Consider the following 21,061-nt stretch of genomic DNA (forward strand, 5'->3'; position numbering starts at 1 on the left):
TAAAGCTTAAAAAACATTAAAAAAAATTACCGAACCGCAAAAAACCGCCATCAGAACGAGCGGTAGGTCTGATGGTCACTCTGGTCCGCTCAACGTCGGACTTTTTTTTAAATTTCGCACTAACTCTGTAAACAGACCACACAGGGAGGCTTCAATGTATCATGTTATCGCCTCAAACGATTTCAAAACGTACTTTTGAAGAACAACAGCAGCAGAAAAGGGAATGAACGCTCAAGAAAGCATATTGAGAAACGCCCATTGTTTTGCAGTACCACCTTTAAACTCAGGAATTGTGCAAATTCTGTTTAAATGTCTTATGGAAGTGAAGGATAGGATTTCACAAAGTTGGCTAAAGCTAAATGCTAAAACTCAGTTTTTGGACATTGATTTGATGGCACTGCCTTGGGCATATTAAGCCCCTGCAGCGTTTTTGCTTACTAGCATGAAGAACTGCGAACATAAGACTCCTGTGTTGGGGTTACAGCATTGGTTTTTAAATGTGTCAATGGATTAGCTCCTTTCATGAATTGTTTATTGTGTACAGCACTTAGGACGGAGGTATTACAGTGAATGTGCTATGTAAATAAAGTTAAGATTAGAAAGTAAACCAATTCTTTTTCAGTTAATTATTCATTGCTTTAATGTTATTCTGTTTCTTTCTTTTTTCCACATGACTTCATCCAGAAGATTCACAGTTGGAAGATACTCCACCGAATGGAGAAACTGAACCAGAAGCAACAGATCCGGTGGTTGATGGAACAGAGAGTGGAACAGTTACAGTAAGACAAATAAATATGCACCCTTTTTTTATTTTGCTTTAGTTGTTTATAAATTGTACAAGATGTTATATCAAAAATAAAGGTTAACAATAATCTTATTGCTACAAGTGGTTGAGGGTGAGTTAATGGCTGCTGAGGTGGAATAAGCCTAAGCAGATTTTCTTTCCTGCTGATTCAATGATGTACTGATGTAATTCAGAAAAGTGTCTTAAACTTAACTAACTAGTTATCCTTATCTACATCCTTGTTCTGAACTGCAAACTACATAGACACCCTCTCAAGATTCAATTGTTTTGATTGTTTGTTAAAAACAGGAGGCACCACAAACAGACAGTCAACCTGAGCCAAGTGATGACCCTGTGCCTGCAGCTGACCCTGAACCAGTGACAGACCCTATTTCAACAGCTGAACCAGAGGATGACTCTGAACCAGCAACGGACGTTGATTCAGCAGCAGAACCTGAATCGACAACTGAGCCAGTGGCTGACCCTGGAACAACGCCTGAGCCTGAGCAAGCAGAAGAACCTGAAGAAACACCAGCCCCAACAACAGAGCTGGCAGAACCTGCTATAGCAACAGAGAAACCACTTTATACAGAAACAGACACAACAGTCGAGTCTTCTGTAGACGTCGCAGAACCAAATCAGTTTACAGAAGAACCAAACATCACACCTACTGCTGATGGAACAGTAGCTCCTGCACCAGACGCTTCTACCACATCACAAGGTAATAAAGAAAGAAGAACAATCTGCTTATTTTTGGATAAAAGCACCCTGTCAGTTAAACATTAGCTTATTTTCTATGAAGCAACTTTATTTAGTGTGTGATTGTACTAGCTGGTTGGAACCTCTTTTGTTCTTAACTCTGCACTGTTTCCCTAGTTTTAACCATTACCCACCCACAGTACTCTGATAGACTAAGACCTGGACACGGTAGAAAAGTACTGCAAATGATTTATGTTCAAGAAACCAGAAAAAATTACTGAGGGAGGGTTAAAAGGTACTCAGCCGGTATCTAGGGGCCCAAAGTAAGGAAGAAAATACTCCCAGCTTTTATGCCATCCTCACAGGGATCATGAACTTTTACAGAGCTAATGGCATTTTATAAATTCTATTTTATTTGCGGTGATGTTTTCCCTGACATTGTAATAATGGATCCTTGTCCATCTCTGTTAATGGACAGTTAATGATTTAGATGCGGGTTCTAAGGGACATGAGCAGACAACAGCTGCTGTAGATGAAGAAACCACCGCAGCACCAGCTGCTAAAATGGTCAGTGCTTGTTATGTGCAGCAACTAACTTATTTTCTTTTGTTACAAATCTTTTCTGCTGTTTTACGTTTGATTTGGTTTTGTTTTTTTATAGCCAGATGAAGCCACACGCGAAACAATTTCGGATTCAAAGACGGAAGACACAAGTAAGAATTTAAATGTTTGCTGCAATTTTACAATACATACTGTACACACATTTAGTTAGAAGAAAAACGGACATGACTCTGAGGGATATTGTTTACAACACCTGTATGTTTTCAAGTCTCAAGAGGTTTTTCACATTTTGTTTAGTTGTAACTACAAATACGGGTTTTTGTGAGATGCAACACGAATCAGATTACAGTCATCAATTGAAAGATAAAGGATGTCAATTTTTATCATCTTTTACAATTCAAAATAAAAAAATTACAGCTGCATGTCTTTTAGGGATATATATCTCTCTCAGCTCTCTACATCAAGAGACACAAAGTTTCTTATTTTACTTTGCAAAATTACACCAGCTCAGTCAGAATGAACAAACGGTGTCTGCAAACATCAAATTACAAAGGTTAACATACTCTCAATTTAATTTAGATGAAGACACACAAGCAGCTGGTTGACAAAAGGTAAAGATTGGAAACCAGAAGGTTCAGCGGCTTCTAAAAGGAGATGGCTGTTATCACAGGTCTTGGTGTTTCACGATTTTAACTGAGAAGCCTTAGTTTGAAGCTTATTGTTCCGGGGTGAAACGAGTGCCTTTAGGAGGAGATGAGATCCTGGTTGTGAGTTTCTGGTGATACAGTGGAATGGGACGCTGGGCTGGTAGAGACATGATTTTTCTGGGGGCAACCTGTTGAGAAACTTCTTCAACTTGGAGACGGTACAACAAGAAGATTAATTAGAAAGTTGTAGCAGAAATCTCTAATGTTCCTTAGGAAGAAAAAAAACTAGGAAATCCACTTAAAACTTGGAGCACTTGACTTAACCAACAACCGTGGATCATCGATCCTCAAACAGCTCCTTAAGAAGGCTGCAGCAGATGATTGCTCACAGGTGTGCTGCTTCCAGCTGATCTAACAGAGATCCTCAGAAGGAGCGAGAGCACTCACCGCACCACACAACTGGACTCACACACCATGATCATTACATTACTGGGAGATTCTAACCCATAAAAGGATAGTTTCGTCTGTCAAAACGAAATGAAGAACTAATGTACCCCCCCTTCCCCTCCTAAATGTACGTGCAGGTTTCTGTTGGATGACCTCATACATCCAAATGAAAACATTAATGCTTATGGCTGTAATGTGACAAAAATTTGAATATAATATGATAAGCTATATAACAAGTTTAGTGTATAATGCATGTATATAATGGCAACCTGCAAATGGACTGTTTGGAAGGGCCAGATGGCTTACACTTTTCTGGAAAAAGAGAACAGACCCTTCTAAGATACAAAGACATTGGTGATTACACACCAAAGACAGCTAATGCAGTCAAAGCATTAATCTTTGCACCATAAATAATCAACCTGAATATATTGATTATTGTAGAATTTTGATGTTATAAACCTCATAAAAAACCTCTGTTTTGAAATGACATAATGTACAGAGAGCTGAACATATTCTCAAAATGACTATGGTTTTATTAATGTTGTTAAACTGCCTCATACCTGTTTAACCTCCACCCCCCCCCTTTTCGTCACAAGGACAAAACATATAAAGTAAATGTGCCATTTTATCACAACACACCCTTCTATTGCGTCTTGTACAACTATTAATATATATTATATGTGAAAATTTATTTGTATTACTATAAAACACTATTCATGTATTTTTTTAATGTGATACAAAACATAATTAAGATAAAGAAAAAACATTGTCTTAAAACCACTGTATTAAGTTATGTCAGCAAAAGGCAAATTTGATCTGAATAGCTTAAAGTCCCGATAGAGTCGAGACTATAAGCATTTTTCTCACACATGCAAAACTTATTTAGCCCCAACTGATGTCAGCGGGCAAACTGTTGTTATAGGTAATTTTGTCAAGATTGTTTTCCCACACTACCTTCCTTCTGGCAGAAGGTTTCAGTTTCCACTGCCTACTTTTTCCATGCCCTGTAAGACACTCACCTTTCCAGAGAATTTCCAGTCACAGAATCCAGTTTAATGCAACACTTCCCTGCTGTGTGATCAGTGTATGACAAAACAGTGGCAGATTTTATTGTGAAAGTGTTAATCACATAGCCAGGGTGGAAACAATTATACCAAAGAATTCCAGGTGAGGGCTAAATTACAAGTTGTACATAAATAGAACTAGTCAGTTAAGTTCCAATGTACGGTGAGGTTTGATTTTCTGTTGAATTTTCTGCTGAATACTTTTCTGTTTGTATACTTTCATTGACGCAAATAACCGTCACATTCAATCCCAAATAAATTCAAAAATACTCTGGAAAACAGATACAATAATAAAAGAGAAGAAAACCTTAACAAAGTGTTGCAAATAAAAGGAAAAACACATGAAAAGTATTTAGTTGTAAAATATATATTACAAAAAAGAATGTTTAATAGCTAAGCAGTCCTGTTGCTTTAACTGGCATGTACGTTTTATCCTGGCATAAAAGGTTTAGCTAGGATTTGTTTAACTCCCTTAAAGAGTTAGAAAAGTCATATTTGTCAAAAGATAGAAACTGACAGTGAATCAAGGGCTTTGTGGTTTTAGCTTTCCAATATCTATAATTATGAAACTTTTCTCGAAGAAATGGTGAACAAGTAAACAACTCAATAATCTCCTATCACTCAGGGGAGGAACGGGCAAGTTGTTTATTTGCACCTAACCTAGAAAGCGCCTAAGAGGGTTGGCTTCCTCATGGTTGAAAAAGCAGCTCCCAAACTCCAGGCTGCTGGAACTCTGAGCTTCCATAATTGGTAGAGACTCCTGGTTAGGTGTCGAAACATTATCAAAAAATCAAAAGAATGACAATAGGGAATAACCACAGAGAGTTACTGTCTAAATGTTTTCCTTTCATGTTGGTTTTGTGTGCCGTCAGTTGAGTTTATTGTAAAAAAATTATATTTTTTTTTTGCTGAATTTGCACCTACCTAAATCATTTATTTGGCAATTAATTTGTATGTTTTATGTATTTCTCCACAGTTGGAAGTAGGATCTTCAAAAAGGTTGTGCATCAAGGTAAATTATTATTGAACTATACATGTTTTAATCATATTTATATTGATAATTTAAAATGTACTTTAGATTTCTGTTTCTTTACATGTAATAAATCAATAATGAATTAATGTAAAATGTTTTCTTTCTAGTGGTTTTGTTCCAGTTTTTTTTGTTTACTGTGTTTCAGGTGACTGAATTACACATTTCTAAAGGTTATAAAGAGGGATTAATAGTAGGCAAACATTAAATTGAGATCTAAATCTTAAAAAAAAAAAAATGTGTTTTACTCACAAAGCCCTTTTAAGTTTTCACTAAATACTTAGAAACATATAAGATATTTTCTCCGGTCCTATATGACCTTTGAGAGTGCAGTTAAATGCATTAAAATGATCTGTTTTTCTTAAAAGTTCATGTCTGACTTTGTGCATAGAGCTATTAGAGACCTCTTTCATTATGACAAACAGATGTTCCATTTTCATAAATGATAAACATTTTTGGGGAATCTTATAAGGTGGGAATTGGCCTCATCCTTACTTTAACTCTTCAACATAATTGTTGGAATTTCAGTAAAGAGATCTCCCAGATAATTTACACTGACTTCACAGCTGAGGGACCACTATTTATTTTTTTTTTTTACTTTTCTCATTTAAAATATTCAGACAGGAGTGTTAATTTTAATAAAGTCATGAGAAGGAATGATTTTATCAGTGTTTGACCTTCACTGTAAAGAAATTTGTCCACTGTAAAGAAAACACTTTATTTCATGTTTCAGTCATATTAAAATAAAAAAGTGTAAAGAGATATAGAAGCTTTATTAAATAGATGTTCATCCACCAATCATAGCTTTCTGTGTTCATCCTGATTTGCGTTGTTGGTTGAGTCACACCCAGGTGACATCTGTGTTTTAGAACGCCCCTGGGATTTTCCCTAGTATAGAGCCAGTGAGGCATTGTTCAAGACAAATAATATTCTTTAATAAAAATCAACAACGGTTCACAGGATCCTGTTAACGCCCTTTGTGATTAAGTTTCTGACTTGTTCTTAAAACCCCACTGGGTATCCAGGGGCGCTGAACTGGGGAGTGTTGCTGCTGATGTTATCTTTACCTGTTTCAATGATGAAACACAGGTTTTAAAAAATGAGTTATACAGTCTATATGTTCTGATATTCTGATATTTACATGAAACTAGCAAGACACAAAGCTGTTCAGCTTTTAATTCATTTCAAACATTAGGTTCAATTTAGGAATTTGTTGGGCGTTGCTGATCTGGGAGTTAAACGACTTAGTCAAGGAAAAAGCAGAGCGGGACCAGAACAGAAAGACTTCAGTGAGTCAAGAGGATCCTTAGATCAGTGTTTTCTCATTAAACATAATCCATTAGGCTATCTAGCTGCAGCTAAATATGTTATGTACATAAACTAAAATGTTTATTATTTAGCTTCAATTCATACAGAAACGTATCACTGACATTTTCTTTAATTATCTTTGTGTTGTTGTTATTAGGCAAGATGATGCAAGTTTCTATCACAGAGGTTTATGTTGTATACACAAGCATCTTCTTTATTGCAAAAAAGAATGTTCTATTTAAAATTAATGTTTTTTATTTTATTTTGTGCTGGTTTGCTTGAAGGAGGAGGAGAAATAAATAAAGATATAAAATTAAGAGATTTCTCACCAGAGTATCAGTGCAGCTTTTTTTTTTTTATCATTGGTACAAAGCCAGGAATTAACAACACTGGGAAAACAGCAGATCAGTTCTCAGTTAATTTGTAAAAGCCAGTTTAATCATTGTGGTTATTCTGCTCATGATCTGACATGCGGTTTTTATTATACGCCGTGTGTTTCCCCTCGAAATCATAACTGTCCCTGTGAAATTTCATAACTAGTGTACAGTCGCAACTTGGAGCGCTCAGTTTTTCTAAGTTGTTCCTTTTAAGTCTCATAAAAAGACTTAAATCATTTTTGTTTTAAAGTTTTGTTTAATGTTTGTTAAGTTATGTTCTTCATCATCTTGGTACACAGGATTACATACTGGAATACAAATATTATTGCAGTTTTAGGAAGGCTACAGAGTTAACATGTGAGCTCAACAGGCCATTTTTTCATAAGTTGTCCCACCAGTTTGAGGGCCTTGTTAGGTCTGAGCAGGGAAAACAGCAGACTGACTGGCAATGCTTTGTGGCAACATGTGCTTACTGCTAAAAAAAAATTGACTGTTGACATGTTATTTGATCTGTTTTCTGGCAGTGAGTGAATGAACATTTACAGCACCACGATGAGCTTTTGGCTCGATCATTAATATGTTCATTTACACATACATTGACAGTCTAATTAAATGTCCTTTTTTTTTAGATGTATGTGGCGTTCTGTCCATCTGAACTGCTTTCTTTGGCATATGTGTATTAATGTATCATATAACAGATTTCTCATTTTCTTCCTTGTATTTTCCCACAGTTCAAAACGCAATTCAAGATTTGGGCAATGAAGGTTGGCTTTCAATTTCTCTTTTATGTTTTTTTTTTTTTATGTTCTGAATTTTCTTTGGAATAATTTCTTAACCAAGTACCTTTAAATGTTTATTAAGCTTTTTGTTATTAAGGGTTACTGTACTGCTGCACAAGAGAGTGTTATAGTTTCATAGCTATAAATCACTAAATCGTTATAATTTCTAGTGCTATGCTTTTTTTTTATTGTTATTGTTTTAAGCATCTCCTCTGCTCTGATTGCTGTTATCAGTGACTGTCAACTCTTAATATTTTGTGTTGGGCCAGTGTCAGGTAGCCAAAGAGCCCTCTTCTCCTCAATGGGCTATAAACTGAACACGTGTTGCCTACAGCAGGGATCGGGTGTTGTCTCATCTAAAGCTCCTCTCAACATCCAATTAGTGTTGCTTTTGCGTTGTGATATTAAGTTTTTAGAGCAGGTTACAGATTGAGCTTCTTCTTTCTCCGGTTTTTAAAAGATGATATTTTAATAGTCTTGGTAATGCATTTTAAAGAAGCCCCACTACTATTAGCATCTTTTTATATATTTATCAAACTTCATGAAAAATGTTAAAGCCAAAATGATGTTTGCCTAAACTGATTATGTGTAGCCATTGTTTACTCTGACTACAATACCTGAAAACAAACATTAACACTTTTTAACTGTCCACTGCTGCATCAAGCCTACAGCTAATTCTAATACTATGAAACTGTTGATTTTTCTTAATTGTAATCTCAATGCTGGTTTGCTCCCATAAACTACTATCATGATGTAAAGTTAGGAAATGTGTGTCTCATTCCAAAGTTTTATTTGGCTTTCTGATGTTGTGGCCTTGTCAAATTCAATATTATTGTTGGGCTAAAACAATTAATTGGATTAGTTGATTACTGAAATAATTGTCATCTAATTAAGTATTTAATTAATATTTGAATTGAGTAAAGAGTCTCTAAAACATGCCTTTAGCTGACAGAGAAACCCACTTAGAGCAGTAATTATATCAAAATTGTAAAAAGATATATAAATATTTTGCATTTAAGATAAAAAAACATTTTCTTCTGTCATTATGCTCTATCCATGACTCCTCAAGTGGAAAAGTTTGTTTCACCTCATTTAGTTTCATGAAAAATCTTCTTTAAGGTACCTTTGGCTATCCAATTATTATAATATAATCAAAGATTAATCGATTTACAAAATAATTGTTAGTTGCATGCCTAATTATATGTAAGCTATGTTTACTTGACTCAGTTTAAGGTTTTTATAAAGAGCTAATTCTCAAGGAATTATATTGTGTCCTATTCAGTTCAAGGAGGACTGTCTGCTCTTTGCAAAATAAACTCTGTCAATCCATATCAGTCCATTCAACTCAAATCCAAATTAACTTTCCACAATTTTATAAAAATACAATATAGTAGAGTGCAAAATATCATATTTTCTTTTCTATTCAATTCAGTAATAAAAAATTTTAAATCCCCAAAATCATACTCAGTCATAGTCTTCTATCAAAACAGTTCCTTTAGAAGTTACTTAATTGGTGAAAATGCCAAAGCTGTATGTTGTTTTGTTTGTCTAAGTTCTACTTACCATGACATGAGTTTAAAATGGCCTAATTTAAATAAATTGAATTAGTTGTAGTTTGAGCACAGTGCACTGAGTAGATAAATCCTTAGCATTTTCTCTTTAGTGCCCACATAAAAGCAAACTCTCCCTAATCCCAGTAATGATGGATTTTGTTGTGAAAGAGAGCTTCCTCTGCAGCTTTGTCAAGTTGAAGCAGGTTGGCTGTGGTTGTGATGTCATAGACGTATTTGAACAAACAGCAAAGACAGTGATAATGGACTTGTTCTTAGATCAGAGATTGACATGGAGAGTTTGCATCTGGTATTTGATCTCTGTGATGTTAAGGCATCTGTAAATGTCCAAAGTAGATGTATTTTTGGAGGCATGAATGTGCTTGTGTTATTATGTTTCTGAGGACCTGAAGCATAGCCGTATTTCAAGTTTTCTAAATTTTAAGCCCGAGTTGTGCTTAACCTTGGAGCTGTTATACTTACCATGGCAGTGAATGTCAAAATGATTAAGTAATTGAATTACAATGTGTTCCTTAAACAGTTAGAGAAGAAACGTGAGAGTGCTTAAATCTACTAGAGCAAGATCTAACACAAGGAGATTAAACTTAATCCCTCCTTTTTGTTCCTTCACTCCCTAACATGTAAAGCCATGGTATTGGAGTAATCATTATTTTTTTCTTTGCTTATACAAATCACATCCTCATGTCTTATTGTTGTTTTCCTTTCTAGACCCCAATGTTGGCGCCACAGCAGACAGTAAGCCTTGTTTTTTGTATTCATCATCAAAATACGTATGATTGCAAACAAAAGTTGTATTGAACCATGTCCTGCCCATATTGTTGAAATCTGTTGATACAGAAGTGGGGCTTATGTAGTTTTGAAACTTGGTGAAACACAGGATATTACTGACATACCTTTGACAAGACAAGAGATTGAAGAGTCAGTGTAAAAATGTGAAGTTTATGTTCTGTGCAACATTTCTGAGAAACAGCCTTTGTTCAGGGATAGAGTAGATCAGCTCTATTGTAGGGTTTAACAAACACCATAACCTTTTTAATAGATACAACATGTAAATATATTAAAGTTGCAATGCAAAAACAAAATCACAATTAGACTTGCAAATATTTTTTGCCTACATTATTTTATAAATCCTCACTTTGTGACAAAAACAAAGCCAGAGACTTTGCTGAGAGTACTTTTGTAATGTGCAGTGTGTTGTGCTGGGCTTTTTGGTCATGCTAATGCAAATATCAAGCAAGAGCTGAAGGTTAAGATAAAAAGATTTGAAAGGGATCTTTGTAACCGCCTAACATTATGTTGTTTATCGGTAAAATAATCCAGGAATTTGGAAATTAGTTGCAAATGTTGTGTTATTGTGATATGTTATGTACTAATTCAATGTTCTGTCTTTCCAACTACAAGAAGGAGCCCAGTCTGGAGGTAAGTTGTACTTCTTCTGGTTATACTATATTTTCCTACCTTTCCCCAAAACATACCTGCAGCATAAGATTTGCCCGTCTGTTTTGCTTTGTGTTTACTGTAGCTGGTTTAAGCTTCACTCGTGACATTTTTAAAACATTCTCTTTAAACTTTCCTTTGAGGGTTAGTTTTATGCATATATTGTAGAAATGGCTAAATGCAGAAGTCACATAACTAGAAAATAAATATTTGTACTGGCTTAAACTCAATTTGCTGCTCTTCTTTTTGAAAAGAAAAATCATTTATGATCACTTTGTATCTTTACCTTTGGTGTTCTGCTTTTCGTTACATGCATGTTCATGCATGCCTGACATTTACCTCCGTTTACTGACTCACTATAGTCTCAAGTTTCATCCCCCTTAACTATGTTGACTCATTCACTTTTTTAAAGTTTATTGCAGTTCTTTGACTCACTTCCCTCCCTCGTTTTTCTCACCTTTTCCTGTTGCAACAGTCTACGGTTTGCTCAGGTGTGCGCAGGTTTTCGACCCCTCATCTATATCCCATCAGTCACCTCCCTCTTCAGTCCTCGTTTCATATGTCACGTCACTTCAGTGTATCTCCCCATTATTACTCTCTGTTGACTGAAAGGCTGGCCCCAGTACAAAAAAGGCCTTGTTTTTCTATATGAAATACTTCCATGTGAGACACTGTATCATGAAGGTACATTCCATACATATGTCGTAAATTGATGTTATATACAGCAAGATATGTTAATAACTGAGTGAAACAAAACAGGTCATTTCAAAGCAGTTGTTGAGTAAATTATTGGGTTCAGTTTCACTAAGCAGACAACCATGTTTACTCACTTGAGCAATTTCGTGTCTTTGGAAATATTTTTTTACAAGGTTGTATTCCTGCACTAAGAACAAAAAAAACACCCAAGCTAGTTTGTCTCATGTCACTAAGTGTCATTAAAAAAAAGGAGTGGGGAGATTCTTTAAATGCTTTTAAGCCTGTAAATCATATGGCAAGCAAGTAACGTTTACCAATTTATTTGAAATGTCTAATGAATGAGACCAAGTTCTCCTATTATTTGTCATTGCTCATTTTCTGCTAAATTGTTTTATTTTTTTTTTTAGGAAAGGGAACCTCTAAACCTTTAGCAGGAATCCTGTCTGGAATCATTGTGTCTGCAGTAGGAGCGGTCGCTGGGTACTTCACCTATCAGAAGAAGAAATTGTGCTTCAAAAAAAGTCCAGGTAAACATAACCACTGTGTTTCTGTCCAGAGTAGTAGGTCCAGAAAGTGTTCTATATTACCAAATAAAGTAACCTTAACTCTCCTTAAATGTAAACATTGGATGAACGCCACCAATATTTCATTACATTATTGGCTCTGCAAACAATAACCATTAGAAGTCCCACAATCATTAGATATTGCCCACCTGTGCATGATACAGGCCTATTGTGAAGGTTTAAGCAATTTGTATAAAAACATGTTAACAGATAGTATTATAATAAGCAAGAAACACACCTTACAGAACACCATTCAAGCCATCTGAAAACAAGAATTTAGCAGAGCTGAGACTCATAAACATAAATGTGTAACTAAACCAGGGGTCTGCAACCTTTCATATCCAAAGAGCCGTTTTGCCCAGAGTACGACCAAATAAAAGTTGTTTAGAGCCGCAAATTATACCATGACTTTTTCTAGAAAACCTTTTTTTTAAAAGCTTGTATAGGAAATTAGTTGTTGCCATCTCAAACAATAAAATCATATATTTTTAATGTTAAAACATATAATTCTCAAGCTAATTCATAGAGAAATGTCTCTGAAAATATATTTCTGGTTCTTTTAAACTCATTCTCTTCCATCTTATAAAAAACGCTAAAGCTATTGATACCGGTATATATTATAGTAAATTATTTAGCTCTTTCTATACATTTTAGCCAGTATTAAGAGCCGGTGGAGAGGGTCCAAAGAGCCATATGTGGCTCCGGAGCCGCAGGTTGCAGACCCCTGAACTAAACCAACAGGCATGGTAAGAAGGTCCTTAACAGAGAAACAGATTAGAAGTAACTTTGTAGGAGACAAAAAAAAGCCTCAAATCATTTTACATTTTCTACCATTTAAAGTCAGCATTCACTTTCCAGTTTGATCAGAACTAACTGACTGCCTTTCATTGGCCTTCTTAAAGTTATTTTTCCACTTAGGGAAAGTGGTGTGTAGGAGTTTTTCTTTTGAATAAAAAAAAAACAACCTTTTGAAGGTCAGTATTCAGCAAATACAGCAGACTCAGTTTCACGACTCAGTGAGTGTTGGCAGTTGCAATCAGCTCACATAGATCCTGCGTTCCAGTATTGCCACTTCAGCAAAGTTTGAGTTTACAGTCAACAGGAACTATTCAGCTTCAGCAACACGGGCCAAGATGCAGTTTTAGAACGTGGCTGTTATTCTGTGAACGCCTGGTTTAATTAGTTAATAGATTGTAGTGGTTTCAATATGGATCACATATCAAAGTTAGAAAGAAACTAGGTTTGAACAAATAATTAAAGAGATATTTATTCCATTTTTTTCATATAGCTTTGAACAGTAAAAAAAAGATTTTATAGTATTGAATTTAAAGAGAATTTCTGCATTATCCAATCATATAACTGAAAACACTACATTATGATTATTTTGTACATTTCTTTTCATCTTGTTCTGCAGTGACTATGAAATAGTGGGTATGGTATTTGTGTTGTAATCGGACAGTTGTGGGTTTGATTCTGGTTTTCTTCCCTAACATTTAGACTTGCACATAGGCAAGGCACTTAACAATAAGTAGGTCCCTCGCTGAGGGAGCCCTACATGGATAAAATATCAGGTTAAATAAAGTGATTTATCAATCTGTGTTTTTTGCTGTATTCATGCACCCATTATTTTTGCTTCTGAGTTCTTGATTGTTGCTTTGGTACAAAGCACTTAAAGTGATTGAAATTACTAGAAAATGAGTAAATGATTTAAATGACATACAATGATATGTTACAGTGTTGCCTTTACTTTGCACTTCTGTGTTTTCCTTTAACTGACATTATCATTGTTTTCAATTAGAAGCAGACGTAGAGACTGGAGCCAAAGCAGACAGAACTGAAGAAGTGGCCAAGGCTGATCCCCAGGGTATAACAAAAACACATTAACCACCATCAAATATCCAAATTTCCACATTCAAATAGACCACTAAAAAGCCTTAAACATTCAACTGCTTCTTTTTGTGCAGAATCAAACACCCTGCTGAACTCCTCCCAGCAACAATCATCTGACTAGTCTGGACCAACTTCAGTCAGGCAGAGGCAATCTCACTGTTAGGCTCTGCCCCGAAGAGCTAAATTACTGTGAGGCCCCAGAGTAGGCCTGTGTGTTTCTGGCTGTGTAAGTGTGTGTTGGTCTTTATGGGCTTGTGTGTGTATGCATGTCTCCATTCTTGTGAGAGGCGAAGGAGTTAGATAAAGATCTAGTGGTTTCTGATCATTCCAGCGTGGCAATTTATTAACATGATCAATCAAAATCCAACTTTGTTTTTTTACCTAGTTGCCATTAAAGAGATTAAATCTTATATGAACTGTAACCATAAAATAGTCTGACTCATTTTAATTTCATTTTAGATGGTCACTATGTTGTTCTAGTATTTCAGTACAATTGAAACTGAGTAAAGGAAAGCAGTATGGTAAGTGTGAAGTAGTTCTTTGCTTTGGCATGTTTTGAGCCAAACATACCATTATTAAAGTGAGCAAGTGTCTTAAAGAAAAAAATATATATAACATAGGGTATCTGTTATGTAAGTATAGAGTAAGAGAACTGGAAATGACATAAATCACCAACCACTGTACCAGGTGGGTTTTGACATAGCACAAGTGTTAGAGGAATTGAATCCTAGCAGTTGGGGGATGCCCTGATTTAGATTAAAATGTGCTGAAACTACCAATGAAATCACTGTATTACTGTGTTTTGTTTTGTTTTGCTCTGGTGAAGGGACTTAGATTTAAATTTTGTTAAGGGACTGTTTCTCGGTTAACCCAATAAATTTGATATTGACTAATTTAATTATTGACCTTTTTCGAAAAACCAATTAGATACATGCCCTTGGTTAATATTTTATATATTTTTGTCACATAACAACCACAGATTTAAATAGATTTTGTTAAATATATCATAGTTTCACATATATTTGCATATAGCATATTGTCAAGTGAAGGAACATAATGCTAAAGTTTTTGCTTTTTTTTTTTTTGTTTGTTTTTCAAGATAGCACAGGCATCCAGGTAGGATGGAGAACATCCATTTTTGAATCTTTTAGATTAGATTCAGGTCAATGCCATAGCCTGAATATTCTTTGATTCACACATGTCCATTGTAGTTCACGTTGTTTGTTCATGGTTTTTTCCATGCTTTGGAAGCCTTTAATTAGTTTTCTCCCTTCCATCAAGTCTGACCCACCCCCCTGTCTCTGCTGAGGAAAAGCATACCACAGAGAGGTGTCATCACCACCGTGATTCGGGCTGGGAATGGTGATTTTTTTTTTTTTTTTAGGTGGGAGATTTTACACCACATATAGCATTTTGCATTTGGCCTAAATTTCCTGCTGTAGTTTCGTCTACCAGGACACTATGTTTGCTATGACACCTTTAAAATGTGCCACAATCTTTCTATTCTAAAATGAGAAATGAAACTCTGCTGTATGAGATTTTTACAGCTTTGTTTTTTTTTTAACCCTCCTTTAAAAGTCTCCAAAACTTTATAGCTTACCTGTTCGCTGTTTTGAATTTCAAATAGCTGTATTATATTTACAAACAAGCAGACTTTCCAATTTGTTTGTTATTGCTGGATTTTAAGTGGCGATATCCAACCGAGTAGGCGTTGGCACAAATGTGACGCACACTACTTAGATATTATTCCTATAAAACAAGTTTTAAAGCATTAATATTTTCTTTTCTTTTTGTTTATAAAATCCCAAATTGATTATTGGTTGTTATGTGTCAAAATGTTAGGATTAAGAGGTAATATTACTGTTGCATGACAACTTAATCTTCAACAGTTTCAGATATGCTGATCACATGTAAATTAAGCAACTGAACATTTTCTATTTTATGAATTAACCAAGGCAAACATAAGTTTGATCAAATTGACAAGTATAGGTCAACATACATTAAGTAATAAAAGAAATGTGTAATAATGTATATGCATTGTTGTTTTTGTGTGTGTAGTTTTGATGCAGTGATCTCTTTGTTATAGTGCCTTTCACTGTCACAGCCTGGTTTGATTAATGAAGAGTCACTCAGAGAAACAATTGGAAATATTATCTGAAAACAAACAAATAACACAAAACCAAAACTTAGGAAAAAACAAATGTATCATATAGATTGGTCACAATAACAACTTGATAACATGTTCAGAGGAGGCCAGTTTTATATTTTCACAAATAAATTCACCAACCTGACCTGCCATCATGTGCAAAGCTCTCATCGTTGTGTCTCTTCATCTGAACAAGCCAGTTGCTGTCAGTGTTTTTGTATCATTCACAGACAGACAAACAGACAATACCATTTACCTGTAAACTTTATATGAATTTCTAGCATTTTAGCAGTGGTGCCTCTGAGCCGACACTGATGGTTTTGTTTTTTATCGACTAGTTTTGTGTGGTATTTTGTGAATATTGTGAAATGCCACAGAAGAGGCAGTGCGTCTGCCTTTCTTTTCTGTCTTTCACCACTGTAGCATAAATTAACTCCTGAATGTCTTTCTTTTGCCTTGAAGTTTTCTACTTTCTGTACTTCTTTAAACTAAATATTGTGGTCAATCTGGTTGTATAGTCCCGCAGTTCCAGAGGTACGTTAGCTTTTAAGCATTATAGCTGCAATACAGGACAGAGACTGTTGCTAACAGCCTAGCCTTGAGCTGTAATAGTCTGTGATGTCATATTAAGGGTTTTTATGAACTGTTGGCTGAACGCCGGATCAAAGCTCTGCTAACTGCCATTTATCCTTAAACCTGTGATAGACAACAGACAGTTTTGTCTGGATATGTTCAAGCAAGCAGATAATATGTCTGGCATTGAGTAAAAATGCACAAATTACTTATTGTATACAATCCTTCTGAGATAGCCAGAGATGCCTTCAAAAAATATCCTCCTTTAAGTGCAGCACTCTCCCCCTTCTCTGTTTATTCCATTGGGTGCTCAAAGATTCAGCAAACATACTCAATGTCCTGCAGTGCAAATCAAGGCTGATTTACGAGAAAATTCATCAGAGCTAATCAGCTCCACATTTTTCCCCCAGAAAGTCCCAAGAAACAGAATACCGTATTGTGCTCCACCATCCAAAACAGAATGTAAACCTTTAGGTCCTAAAGTGCACTTCCAGATCATGCAAGAAGGAAATAAACAAGACGCTAACCAGTGCTGCCTTATCATTTATATTAACCTGACTATTCCTGACGGGGGTGGGGGAAATGGAGAACAGTGTCAATGTTAACAGAGAGATAAGCAGAGTTCTTTTTTTTTGTTTGGTTTTTTTGTAAGAACATTCTCAATTGGAGAAGCACTTTCCTATCCTGTATACTCATTGATTTATTGAAAATATTTAGATACGTGTAAAGCTGTTCCGGTTAATTTAATCTCCCATGTCGACATCTCATGTAGGAACTGTCTTCTTCAATGTCATGTGGCACTCGTGTTCTACTGGAGCTGTGTATATAATGTTTGACATGTCAATTAAACTCTTTTTGTGGGAGCTTCTGGTTAGTGTGTATTTGTTATGATTTTCTTCCCCCAGAGATTAATCACAAAGGTAAACGATAAAAACACATTTAGAAAAAATCAACGGATCTCTTTTGCACAGAACTGTGAAACTCTCAATGATGGTCCATTTCTTTTGAATGAACTCTATTTACTCCATCTCATAGTTTTACAAGCAATGGTTATCTGATGCCTTTAGAATGACCTTTGACGTCATTAAAGGTGTAATTTCAGTTAATCCCCCAAATTAGATTTGTCCCTGAAACAGAAGGTTATAGATACATTTGAAAGAATCTGTATTTGCATAATGTATTTATATTAAAACCAACTTAATGAGCTGTGGCAAACCTGACAATAAACCAAAAAAATGTGTATTAGTGAGTGAACATACATTGATTTAGTAATAGAAAAAGATAAAGCACCTTTATTTTCTAAGATTTTATAGGGCCATAGAATATTTGTCCTCTTATAGATATTCTCTGTTTTCATAGGGTTAGAACAGATAACCTTCTTTTAATTAATAAAAAAAACTCCTAATTTAACTATGTTTTTAGTTTTATTTTCTGATTCAAAAATGTTTTGGGTAATCTAGAAATATTTAAGCATGATAGAAAATGAAAAAAAAAACAAGATTAGGTGACATTAGAGGGAGGGATCGCAAAAACCTGTAATTACTGTATATTCACAGCACTGAAAAAGAAAAACTATTAGAAAAATTTTTTTTTTAATCAAACCTTTATATAAAAACAAAAGTCCTTCCACTTCATGGATTAAAAAGATGAAACTCAAATTAAAAAACGAATTGCCTCTTTACGGATTCAGCTAGATGATTAGTTCGTCCTCAGTAAGCATAACCACATCTGTAAGAGCTAGAATATTTGGAGATCGCTGATTTAAAGCAGCAAAGCTGATCTTGACAAGCGATCAATTCCAACATTCAAGAAATCATTGTAAAGTCGAACAACAATGAAATTGTTCAGCCATATGGCTCAATATGCAAATATAGAACATATATAGAAATAAAATAAAAAAACAAGAAAAATAATATTTAGAGGGTTCCCTTAAAAGTATGACTAACTTAAATATAGCAGAGTTCAAAGCTCCATTTCCAACTCAACAGACCTCAGTTAAGATTGACTTCATGAGGTTCATTGTATGAGATCAAAGTATAGAGACAGTAAGGACCGGCACCATATTAATTTAAAACTAAGCATAACTTATCACAACAAACACTTCAAACCAGTTGTCATATAGGTGAAGGTGTAATGCTTGGGGTTTGCAAGCGCCAAAAAATGGTGCCATTTAGTCATTCAGTTGTCAATGAACTCCTTTGTGTACCATGGTATATAATGCTGCCTTCATGCAGTTTCATAATTTATACTTGTAATGTGGAAATGACCAGCCCATTGTGTTTAAGGGGTTTTGTCATGGTAAAGATGAGAAAAGTGGTGGATCCACAGATTATCCTGACCTGCTTATCACTGGTGTACATTACACTACTGATCTAATCAGAAAATTCTCAGTAAGGAAACGGTTTACCCATTACCCTACTGTCTGCTTTCCTCGCATGACAGCTAGCAACCGCCTGATAAAATCAAAACAATTATGGTTATTTAAAAAAAGACATAAGTTTACATTAAATGGTGATATAAAAAAAAAGAAAAAAGATGTATGTCACAGCATTGTGTAGGCTACAAACACACCGGGAGAGAACATTTAACAATGCAGGACCCACCATACAGAATCATTTCGCAGCTCTCCGCCATATTGAAAGGTTAAATTTTACCTCATCTGGCAACTCCTGTATCATACAATTTCCCAGCTTTTGCATGATTTAAATGCAAAAGCTTTTGAAATGTATGGTTTTCTTTTTTCAGTAAACTAGGTCCTCCATACTTTAAGATATTGGTTAAATGCAAAAAAAAGAAGCTGAAAAAATCTTGGAAGATTCATTTTTTAGTTTTTACAGATGGTTCTTTTATTTGTGTTCATTTTATGATATATTTGTAGATTCTGCTGTGGCTGTCTTTCTACTTAAGCATAAAGAAAATAGATTTTAATGATCAAAGAACGTATTACTTCCTGATAAGGACAAACCTTTGGACCTCTTATCAGGTGTAGGATGTTCTTAATTGTTTATTAGAAAACAGCTTGACAATGTAGACCTTTTATTGACTACAGAGTTCTTGGAAGACTATCGTAATGTTGCCAAGGCAACATACACCCTGAAGAAAATATTGTGAAAGCTTGAACATTGCATATAAACAGTTTATGACTTAGGCTTTACAATGCCAATTCAATTCTTCATACATATTGTTGTGTAAAAATATGTTGTCGGGTTAAGTTTGTTCTTGTACACATGTGTTTTTACTTGCTTGTTTTTTGTTTTTTTTTTGTGTCTGAAAGATTTTTTTATAGACCTTAGGAGGAATGAAAAAAAAGCAGAACTATGAAGAGATCAGAATTATAGTCTTGGTATGTCAGGTATTTTTTTTCAGATTGAAACTCGCACATAATGAATGCATGCTCTGTGAATGATTTATGGTGACAGACCTATAAAGATACACCTGATTAGAGCCTTAGAAATAAAGTGTGGGAAACTGCATGAGGTTTGACTTGCAAAACACAAACATGACTAATGCCTTTACATGTGCACATATTTATTTCAAACTCTGCAGCAATTACACCCACACAGCACCTTTCATCTAAACCATGATCTGATGGTGAAAGTAAAACCTGGCAATGACTAATAGTTCTCTATCAATTACACGCAGTCGGGACTATCTTTCACTTTTGACGCATGCATATAAAGAGGAGAAAATTGGTTCAGTTATCTCAGTCTACTATCAGTCAACTCATAGAAACACAAATAAGACTCTCTTATTAAGTCATAATTACAATCTTCATTTTGGAGACTTCAAATGGATAAAAAGAGATTGTTATTTTGTTAATGAGATACTTATGTATATAATGTATAAAAAAGCAATAACAAAAAGGTTTAAAATCAGGCAGTTAAAATATTTGAAAGTTTGAATTGGAAGTGAGCAGAATAGAGCTCTGCTGAGGTGTTAGGAAAGGGCAGGTTTCTCAATATTACCAGTGTTTCTGGGTCTTATATCTCTCATATTCCCCTTGGCAATACCACAGACCCTACAGGTTCAAATTTAAGGTTAAGGTTTGCAGAGGTGTCAAGTAACAAAGTACAAATACTTTGTTACTGTACTTAAGTACACTTTTTAGGTATCTATACTTTACTCCATTAATTATTTTTCTTCCTACTTCTCCTCATTACATTTTCACACAAGTATCTGTACTTTCTATTCCTTACATAAAAAACAAAAACAAATGTTACTCGTTACTCTTGGCTTCATTTTAAAGTTTATAAATATTTATTTCACGTCATGTGCAACCATCCAATGCAGATCATTGACGCCATCCACATCTAGTGAAAACTAGTGTAATTGGATGAGTCATATAACGCAAACACTCATTGGTTAGCTAAAGGAAATCATCAGAAGCAAGCAGATGTTCTTCAAACTGCAAACGTGAATTGTCTATGCCATTGTACAATGTCGTATTCAGAAAAAGATGTTGAAATGTCTGAAAGGTCAGACACAGGCG

General features: G+C 35.0%; 1 protein-coding gene across 3 annotated transcripts in view; it reads left to right on the forward strand.

Annotated features, from left to right (window-relative positions):
• LOC107091897 (E3 ubiquitin-protein ligase RNF12-B-like) overlaps positions 1-17,435 on the forward strand; it is a 28,995-nt gene extending 11,560 nt beyond the window's left edge. Inside the window, exons 2-12 of one of the 3 annotated variants that reach the window (XM_015386106.1) lie at positions 688-779; positions 1,094-1,505; positions 1,962-2,050; positions 2,145-2,196; positions 5,179-5,214; positions 7,649-7,681; positions 9,976-10,002; positions 10,669-10,686; positions 11,808-11,927; positions 13,762-13,827; positions 13,928-17,435. In XM_015386106.1, the coding sequence (XP_015241592.1) occupies positions 688-779; positions 1,094-1,505; positions 1,962-2,050; positions 2,145-2,196; positions 5,179-5,214; positions 7,649-7,681; positions 9,976-10,002; positions 10,669-10,686; positions 11,808-11,927; positions 13,762-13,827; positions 13,928-13,974 (992 nt within the window). In that variant the 3' untranslated portion in view covers positions 13,975-17,435. Of the gene's footprint in view, positions 1-684; positions 780-1,093; positions 1,506-1,961; positions 2,051-2,144; positions 2,197-5,178; positions 5,215-7,648; positions 7,682-9,975; positions 10,003-10,668; positions 10,687-11,807; positions 11,928-13,761; positions 13,828-13,927 lie in introns of all 3 variants that reach the window. The other 2 variants (XM_015386107.1, XM_015386105.1) reach the window with 2 other exon arrangements.
• The last annotated feature ends 3,626 nt before the right edge of the window (positions 17,436-21,061 follow it).

The sequence above is a fragment of the Cyprinodon variegatus genome, unplaced genomic scaffold (genome assembly GCF_000732505.1).
Source record: "Cyprinodon variegatus isolate N-32 unplaced genomic scaffold, C_variegatus-1.0 Scaffold356, whole genome shotgun sequence".
Lineage (NCBI taxonomy): Eukaryota > Metazoa > Chordata > Actinopteri > Cyprinodontiformes > Cyprinodontidae > Cyprinodon > Cyprinodon variegatus.